General features: G+C 45.2%; 1 protein-coding gene across 2 annotated transcripts; it reads right to left on the reverse strand.

The window, feature by feature from the left end:
* Positions 1-206: 206 nt before the first annotated feature.
* On the reverse strand, positions 207-8,308 carry C3AR1 (complement C3a receptor 1). 2 transcript variants are annotated; one of them, XM_081876378.1, is made up of 2 exons: positions 5,447-8,308; positions 207-2,631 (listed from the first exon to the last, which is right to left on the reverse strand). In XM_081876378.1, the coding sequence occupies exon 2, from the start codon at positions 2,596-2,598 to the stop codon at positions 1,204-1,206; it is 1,395 nt and encodes a 464-aa protein (XP_081732504.1). In that variant the 5' UTR covers positions 2,599-2,631; positions 5,447-8,308; the 3' UTR covers positions 207-1,203. The 2 variants fall into 2 exon arrangements, with proteins under 2 accessions (XP_081732504.1, XP_081732503.1); XM_081876377.1 differs by having other exon boundaries at positions 207-2,601; positions 5,447-8,307.
* Positions 8,309-9,535: the final 1,227 nt, after the last annotated feature.

Raw genomic sequence — 9,535 nt, forward strand, 5'->3', positions numbered from 1 at the left:
AGATGCCTAGAGACTGATAGAGCCAAGCTGCTTCCTGGGTGCTCAGGCTCTCTGTCACCCTAGTTGGTTTCTCTCACACTCTTCCCCCTCCCCCCCCCCCAGTATTGAGGCAGAAGGACTAAGCGGTTCCAAATTAAAGCCACCTAGTGTTGCCAGGAAGGGAGAGTAACTATAGGATAAATGTGAAGAGGGAAAAGTCAAGCCTGTTTTAATTCAGAGGGTTAAAAGCAACTTATTTATTAGTACATGTGTGCAACCTACCCCAATCCAAATACGTAACAGCAAAAAACTGGGACAAAAGCAATGCATCTGCAGCTGAACAGAATAAATTGTACCCCACTTCTCTTAACTCACTCTCCCGGTGCTAGTACTAAAATGTAGGCCTTCCAGTGCTTCTGGAAAGGTGCCCAGGTTGGGTGGATTTGCAGTAGGAGAGAATTCATTAACTAGGCAGCCCCTAAGGTATGCTCTGGAAATAAGCACATTTTGAATGGAGTCTCCAGTAGCCCTGAAAATGGACAGGATACTCATAGCTGATACTCAAGTCTGCAGGTACTATTTGGCTTGGTTCTGCAGGTTCTAGCCATGCCTGCTCACCACCACCACCCCTTTGACTACCTTTTCCTTTCTGTTGAGCAGCCTTTCCCACCTAAAGTTAAGCGAAGGGGCTTTCCTCCTAGATCTGCTTGCAGAATGTAGGCTCAACCCTTGCCTACCTCTTCCCTGCTTTGCTTTTAGAAATTAAGCACTGCGTCCAGTTTTCTTTGACAGTTTTTGGTGAATGCAGACCACTTACAAAACAAAGCTGCTGACACTTCTTGCAAGATTTCTGTGCCACCGCTAAAGCTTATTCTGGCTCGTCATACATGGCTATGCTACTTCCTTTCATCAACAGGGAAAAAATATATATAACAAGTCAAGTAATACTGTAGGGCACATTTGCAGTGCTAGAAAATTTTTGACAAATTTGAATACCACCACCACCACACATGTTGCAAAGATAGGCAGTTGTCCCTGTCTCCCTTCTATGGTGTAACCCAGAACTTCACTTGACCCCCTCACACCGCAGCACAAAGGGGATTCACACGGTGTGGCTGCTTGCTGCATATGCAAGAGCTCCAGATACTAATTCAAAGTGGCCACATCTGTGCCAATCAAGAATCCACAGTAGCAAGGACAGTTTAGTTGCCTGGAAGCTCCGTTTTAGAGGGCGGAAACATCAATATCATGGTCAACTGTAGACTTGCTTCTTTCCTGGGAGAAGGCAGTGGAGCATGTTCCTTCCTCACTGAACGCCCCTTCCAAAATCCCTTGCACTGTCTGGCGTGCTTTTTCCCTGAATTTTTTCCCCACAAACACATAAAGAAGTGGGTTGATGCAGCTGTTGGCATAGGCCAATGCTGTGGAAACATGGTTCCACAAAGCCAGTGTTTCATAAAGTGCTGTGCTGGGGTTAGCCAGGAGATACAGCACCCCAATGACATGATAGGGAGCCCAACAGAGAAAGAAAGTGACTATCACAAGCAGGATCACCCGCAAAGCCTTCACACGGGACTTTGCAAATTGGTTTCTGAGCATCTTGAGGGCAATAAGGACATAGCAGGCAGCCATGAGTCCGAAGGGGAGGAGAAAACCAAAGATGCTTCGGGTGACAGTAATGGACACAAGAACGCTTGGCAGCTCATCATAAAAGGGCATTGCCATTGAGTCATTGCTAATCGGGAGGTTGCCCGAGTAATTGCCAAAAAGAAAATAGTCGGGAAGATCGGAATAAATAACATTGGATATGGCAGTAGCTGGGTAGGAAGATTCGTGTGACACGTATTTTGGGCTGGTGACTTCCACCGTCAATGAATCTGTATCTCTATTAGTGCCAAGAGTGCTTGGTGTGCTGGAATACCAAGCCTTGCTTTTGTCTGTATTAAGAATATGGTACTCAGAATACACATCCAAAATTCCGTCTGTGAAAATATCTTCATAGCTACTAGCCACAAAGGTAGGACGTTGACTAGAAAACTCTTCGTTGCTGGGAAACAAATAATCTGGCCATCCTTCCTCATATTCCTCACCGTGCCAATTGTAGACACACCTGGCATTGCCCGATTCATCAATGGAGATTTCGCGATAGAAGAAAGCAGGAAAACACATAATGAAAGCTAGGAACCAGGTAACACCACAAACCACGGATGCGAACCTTACTGTCCGGTGATTCTGACACCAGACAGGCTTCATCACCACAAGACACCTGTCGATGCTGATGGTGGTGAGGAGGAAGACACTGGCGAACATGTTGAAGATGATGGCAGACGGGATAATCTTGCAGAAAAACCACCCGAAAGGCCACTGCTGATGCAGCGCCAGGTGGACAATGGAGAAAGGCAGGGAGAGGCAGCACACAAAGTCAGCCACGGCAAGGTGCAGAAACCAAACCGTGTTCACCGTTCGCTTCATTTTCAGAGCAACGACCCAGATTACCAAGCCATTTCCGGGGAGGCCCAGGAGAAAGGTGATGGAGAAGATGAGCAGAGATCCAATATGTTGTAATGTGAAGGAGTCCTCAGATTCGTAGAAACTCTCATTAGCCATGAATGGAGGCATGTTCTTTAAAAAAGAAAAGAAAGGAGGAAAAGCCTGAAAAATGCAAACAAGCCAAAGTTCTTAGATGCTGTTCTAAATGAGGAGAGTTTGCAGCCTCAGAGATCAGGCCACAGTCAGTGGGAAAATATCCAGCACAAGCTGCTGCTGAGATGCATGGGAGCTTTGCATCGCTCCCATTTATTTTATTCACACTTGTGGAGAAGAACTTCCTAGTGACTTACGCCTCCTGTTTGTTTATTAGTGGGAAGGAGTGGTGCTTAGATGTTCCACTTCAAGCAGCAACGTATCTGGGGTTAACCCTGCTAGGGATAGTTCATACGTTCAGCAGAGTCAAGTACAGTAGCAAGATATTTTGGGGGGCTAAACTGCTTCAGGCTACTGGTGGAAGCATTTCCTTCATGCAGGAAGGTGAATTTCTTTAAGATGGGAGAGAACTCAAATATTCAACCCTTCACCTGCAGCCTAAAATAGTGCAGTCCAGGGAAAGCTTTAACTCTTGGTTTGTTGCTTGTATGCAGTGAGATTCATTTGGCAGGTAAGGTCAAAATAAGCCCTTTTTTGTATTGCTGCACTTCATGGAAAATCAAGAAAAAGTGTGCAAACTCAGATGATGTTAACACCTGGAGGATGAGAGGGTGGGACCACAAGGGGCAGGAACCCAAAACTTGTGGAAGGCCCTTGACCAACAGGTTGGTGTCCTCTTGTATAATTCATTTAATTATACCCTAATAAGTGGGAATGGTTGTCTTCCTGTTCTCCAGTAATTGGGTGGTGGGTGGAATTCTGTTCTAATTTTTTTATGGGGATGTTGCACAACTTCCATGAATCAATGGTTATCCCAAACTTTTAGTGTCTGTCACTTTCCTAACTGGGAAATGTCCAGGTTTCTTTTTTCAAAGAAGTGAATTAATGGCACCCCAGTTGCAATTGTGCAAACCTAAATTTCTGGTATGTGATTTAATCTCTCTCACAAAATGGTGACAAAACTAGTGGCCACCCTGGAGATTTTTTGTGCTAAGCAATCTCAGCCTTCTTCGCTTTACCCCTTATTCCTTGTACAGGATTAAAGAACACGAGGGCTCTTCCCTGCTTCATGGGTGCAGCAAAAGACATCTTTGCCCTGTGCCATAAAATCCAAGTGGCTCCACTGCCTCTGCAGGTGTACACACACATTAATTAAATAATACTATTTTGCCTGTTGCCACTCTTTAATGATGTCTAGAAATCGAGGCAGCCACCTTCCCATCTCAATGTGGGCCTGGCTTTTTCTATACTCTTGGAACAAACTTATCTCTATAGGATCAAGGACCTCTGTGGTCTGGCTAGTTCTGCACTGTCCTGTTCCGCTTGCTTACATGGATGCACATCACCAGGATAAGGAGTGGGGTTGCCAATGCATTTGCCCCAACTCGAGGGATCAGTAACCATGTCTGCATTAGTCAGAACTTTAAAGAAGCCCAGTGCAAGGGAATTGGATATGCTCCCCATCCATGCAGCAGCAGCAGTCTCAGGAAATTACATTAAGCTCCAGTGAGACAGGGGCTTCCCCTTGCCCCCAGGGTGTACTTCTAATGGTCAGTTCCACCTGCTTGCTATGATAATCCTAGTGAAAGGCTTGGTGGTGGTGGTTCAGTGTATAAATCCTTTTCTATAATGACTTGAGCTTGGTTCCTTTTTTTTCTCATTGCAAATGATGTGGTTCCCTTTGTGGTAGGGGAAAATTTGTGAGTGGACAGCATTTTTGTCTCTTGTATATTTTTATGACGTGTGCGATGTTGCAATTACAGTATAACCAATGTGTCAGCCATGCAGCAGTGGCAATTGTGGTCAGTAATAATGAAAGCCCCACCCCAAACATGATGGAATATATAAAAAAAGAATATGTACAGACCATTTGGTTGCTTATGAGTTTTGACAGTAGCACTCTTGTAACCATTTGTTATATTTATTCACAACTGTGAGGGCTCAGAATCTGGATTTCTTCAGAAATTTAAGAGTTTCCTTGTCTTACAGGTCTGGGGACTACTCTTTTTTTAGCACTATGGACCTATTAAAACTGCAGTCGTTGAAGCAGGGCACATATCCATAGTCAATGATTGTGTGGTTATTAGGGCTGTGCATCCACACCCTTATTTTATTACATTTTTAGTACGCAGACAGTATCAGACAAAATATTGCAACTACACTATAATAGTAACAAGGCACACTGTTTTAATGATTAAAAAGTGAGTTGACAAGAGGGGTCATGATTTGTAGTCCCTGATATAGCAGTTTTAGTTTCCAGAGTATGTCTCACACAATATAAGCCTGTGCATTGTAAGTCACTGATTTTTATTAAAAACAAAGAGTCTTGTGGCACCTTAAAGGCTGACACATTTGTCTGGGCATCAACTTTCATGGGCTATAGTCTGATTCCACAGATAACCATACCATGCATTTGATGAAGTGAACTGTAGTCCATGAATGCTTATACCAGCATACTTTTGTTAGTCTTTAAAGTGGCTCTTTTGCTGGAGCAAAAACAGCAAGCACAGCTACCCCTTTGGAAACTCGATCCTTATTGGTTTTTATTAGGAGAGGGGGGGGGGCATTTGGTGGCTTTTTGCTTTCCTTAGCAGCTCTCCCTTCTTCAGATTTTTCAAAAAAGTGAGCAAACTCCTAGATAAGATCTGTCTTATTCTGGACAGAGCTCCCCAACTGCGAATAATTCATAAAAATGATGAATTGCTTTTCTCCCCATCCACCCCACTCAATACTTTCTATTTTCCCTCTCCAAATCCTGGCTATAAGCTTATATGTCTCATATAGGAGCCCTCAACCCCAATCTCCTGCCCCAGCTAACGCCTACCTTTGCTGTAGGACTGGCTCCACAGTAGTTTCTGCTGCTGCTGCCGCAGTCTTTGGTCACCAGCTCCTTCTGTCCGACTGGGTCAAGAATAGGGGAAGAAGAAAAGGCAGCTCTGGACAGGAAGTTGCAGATTGCACTTCTAATCACTTTTACAGGGAGAGCATGCTAGTTCATTTTCTTGATTGTTCTGATTAGGAGAGTCCCCACATAAGGCTGAGCAAACTTTTAAGAGCATTTTAATTTTGTTTTTAAGGCAAAACAGCAGAGATCAATCTGGAGAAAGGGTGCCCTTCCCTTCAGCCATATAGCTTAAATGGCAGAACATCAGAACTTGCTTGGAATAAATGCACTTCAAAAGCCCATTTTTAAACGAGATGAAGTTATTTATTTCATCATTGGAAGCATTTATAAGGTGCCCTTTAAGGCCAAGCCCTCACAAAGCAATATACATAAGATGCAATGTGTGTAACTTAGAAGGACGCAGGTGCCATCTGAAAATGAAACAAAACACTTCTTTGAATCGCAGAAGCCATTTGTGCCCTCAAAGAAAGTCAGTTGAAAAGAGTTGTGCTTTCAAGTTCCTTCTAAAGGCTTAGACTGAAAGGGCAAAGTGTAGGTTAACAGAAAGGAGTTCCATTACTGGGGCCACCACCAAGAAAGCCCTGCTCTCTCTCACACTCTCTAGCCTAACCAATTTTCTCAGTAAGGAGGTACAAGAGCAGGTCCTCCGTAGTGGCATATGGGCAGCATCATACAAGTAAAGGTGGCCTTTAAGTTAACCTGGGGTTTAAATAAGATAATAATAATAATTATTGGTAACCAGTTCAGTTGGTGCAAAAAATGGTGTCCCATGTTCAGGTGTCCTGGTTTTGTTCGCATCTGAGTAACTGCATTTTGCACTAGCTGTAGTTTCATAGGTAGCCCTACATGATAGGGCACAATAGCAGTCTTAACTTGGAGGTTCCTATCCTGTCCTAGCCACTCTAATTAGGTTCGCAGCTGGTATAAAGTCTAAGATGCTAGAAGGTGTTCCTGTATAAGAGCTCAATCCAGAGTAGCCACCGTCCCAACTGTCAAAACCTGTTTTTACCCAGCTTAAATTTCAGCTTCTTTTTCATCCATCTCAGGCACCCAGTTCATGTGGTCCACAACATTCATGGGCGATTTAGGCAAAAAAGAGAGGTAGAGCTGTCTGTCATCTGCATATTGGTGACATCGCTGCCTAAACCTCTGGTTGGCTTTGTTTAGATGCTGAAGAGCATGATGGATCATAGATAAGATGGGACCCTTATCCATGAAGAGACCATGGGGTGGAATAGAAGTCACCCAGCACCACCTGAGACCAACCAACAAGGAAGGATTGGAGTCACTGTCATTCTGTATCACCTAGGCTGGACAGGTGGGGACATAATGGTCACCACCCTAGTCCCCAGCACACATTATCCACCAGGGTCTGTTGCAAGTCTGTTTTCACCCAAAAGCCAGGTCAGAACGTGGTTTGGAATGAATCTTAATAAGAAACCATTCATCATATTCAATAAGTAATATGAGTGATTTCCCTACTGTCTTTCAGGGAAGCTTATCAGGTATAGTGGTACCTCAGGTTAAGAACTTAATTCATTCTGGAGGTCCGTTCTTAACCTGAAACTGTTCTTAACCTGATGTGCCACTTTAGCAAATGGGGCCTCCCACTGCCACCATGCGATTTCTGTTCTCATCCTGAAGCAAAGTTCTTAACCCGAGGTACTATTTCTGGGTTAGCGGAGTCTGTAGCCTGAAGCGTCTGTAACCTGAGGTACCACTGTATTCCTCCATGTGAAGGCTCAGTAATGATGGACTTAATGAAAGGCAGCTTTAGTTCTGCTTTAGTTTTGAAATGCAGAGAGGTCTCTTGGGAGATAACCACAGTCTGGTTTCCACTCCCATTTAAAGAAACAAAACAGAAACCCAAGTTGCCAGTCTTAACCCTGAAATGATTACTGGGAGGGAGTTTGGACGGGTTTGTGTGCATACGGCGGGGGCAGGAAGACTCATCAGGCTTGGCCAACCTTGTCCCCTGTCCCCCAACGAAAGTGTGCATCCTAAAACATGCATCTGCAGTCCCTAATGCAGGGATGGCTAACCTGTGGGCTGGGCTACAACTCCCCTACTCTTGACCACTGGCCACGCTGGCAAGGGCTGCTGGGAGTTGGGAGTCCAGCATCATCTGCAGGGCCACGCAGGTTCCCTGCTGCTACTGAAGAGATGCTGCCAGCCTGGCTGGCCTGTCAGGCAGGCCTTGGGTGGGTGGGGAGCAACCTGGTAGTGGTGCTAAGTATAGCTCCAGCCCATGTGCTCATGCACCGCCATCTTAATGATGCCACCCCTAGACTCAATGTGCAAAGGTCAGGAGTGGCTTAATTAAGACAGTGAGTGACACCGAGAGTCTGGGTGCACAGCTGTGTTCTGCAGTGCTGCTCAGCCATCGGTGCTGCCAGCAAAAGGGGAGGCTGCCTGTCTCAGAAAGGGGATGGATGATTCATCAATGATGTGGGCCATCAGCTTGAACTCACAATCTGAATTATGCTGCTCCTGCCCTGGACACGGTGTGTGTGTGTGTGTTGGGAATGGGCTTGGCACAATTAGGATTGCAGAACTGTTAAATTCGAGCGGGTGGCTCAAAATTCTGCTCACTGCTGCTGCTGCCGCTGCCACCATTATCATGATAGGCAGAAGACCCGCCTGCAAACAAATAAGTGCCCCCCCCCGAAAAAACTTGGAGTCCAGATTGTCCACAGAAGACAAACTGTTGGGGGTAAAAAATTCCCTGGGGGTTCCTCCCCACTTAAACTATACTTCTAGAGAAAACTGTTATGTTGGTCACATCTGTTAAAACACAATAAAAATAGCATTTAAACTATTTGTGGCATACTTCTTGGTTGTTTTTGGAGTAAGATAGAGCCAATTTCCACACACATAGCTGAATGTTAACAGGAGTTCAAATGATATTAGCTAAAACACGAAATAATATGCAGAGAAGCTCACAGATGTGGTGTTGGTCACTATGCAATTACCCTTATTTGGAAATGAAAGGCATACACAGTATTTTATGCAATAGTTTAGTGATACAGACAAGTCCAATCCCACCTGCCAATGACTGAAACTCAAAACCACCACTTTGGTTTGATATTTTTATAGAAGCAATAATACTCTGTTAGAGACAGAAACTCTGGGGGTGAAACTCTCAGGTTCCTTCTGAAGTGAGGTTTTTCTGATGAAAATCCAGGCGGCAGCAAAGAAAAGGGAATCCTTCCGATTTATAATGCTAGCTTTTTATTGGGGTGGGTGGAAATAGTATGATGGTGATGTAATTAAACGTTTTTAGAGAGATACGCCCGGCTGCCCGAGAGTGGCACGCGTCGTGTGCGGAGGGGGTCGGGGCAGGTAAAAGGTTGGGGGGCTCAGGGAGAACAAGCACAGCCAGGCTGAAATCTTGAACTTCCTTATTTTCCAAGGGCAGCTCTCAGTTTCTTCTCGGGAAAACTTAAAAAACTGGGGTCCAGCCTCTCCCAATCGGGGTTCGTTCTAAGCGGCTTCTCTCTCTGAGCCCGAAACTTGGCTGCCCGGGCGAAAGATGGCTCCCGGCGCGACTTCAGCAGCCCAACCTAATCGCCGCCGCCGAGTCGAAAGACGCAGAGATAAGAAAATAGAGAAACGCATACAAGGGACTGCAGGCAGAGCTTTTTGGTTCCTTTCGCCCCCCCCTTGTAAAAAAAGAAAAAATAGAGAGAGGCATATACCCAGGATTTTCACACACAATTGTGACTGAATCGCAACGCGCCCTCCCCAAAGCAAAAGGCAGCAGCAAAAAGAACCCAGGCTTATTTGGGTGAAAAAATGTGTGGGGTTTTTTTAAAAAAAGTTGTAAAGCTTTTTTTAAAATGCCAATATAGCTTCTTATCTCAATATTGCGTGATTTGTAAATGGTGCAGTTCAGAGGAGCTGGGGAAATGTCGCCTGCAGAGCAGCCCCCTGGTTGCAGCGAAGACCCACCCGCCGGAGATGCCCCTCAGCCGGGATGCAGCAGCCCGGGCTGGGGAGGCCGCGCCA

The sequence above is a fragment of the Podarcis erhardii genome, assembly GCF_964252035.2.
Source record: "Podarcis erhardii genome assembly, chromosome: 9".
NCBI classification, from domain to species: domain Eukaryota; kingdom Metazoa; phylum Chordata; class Lepidosauria; order Squamata; family Lacertidae; genus Podarcis; species Podarcis erhardii.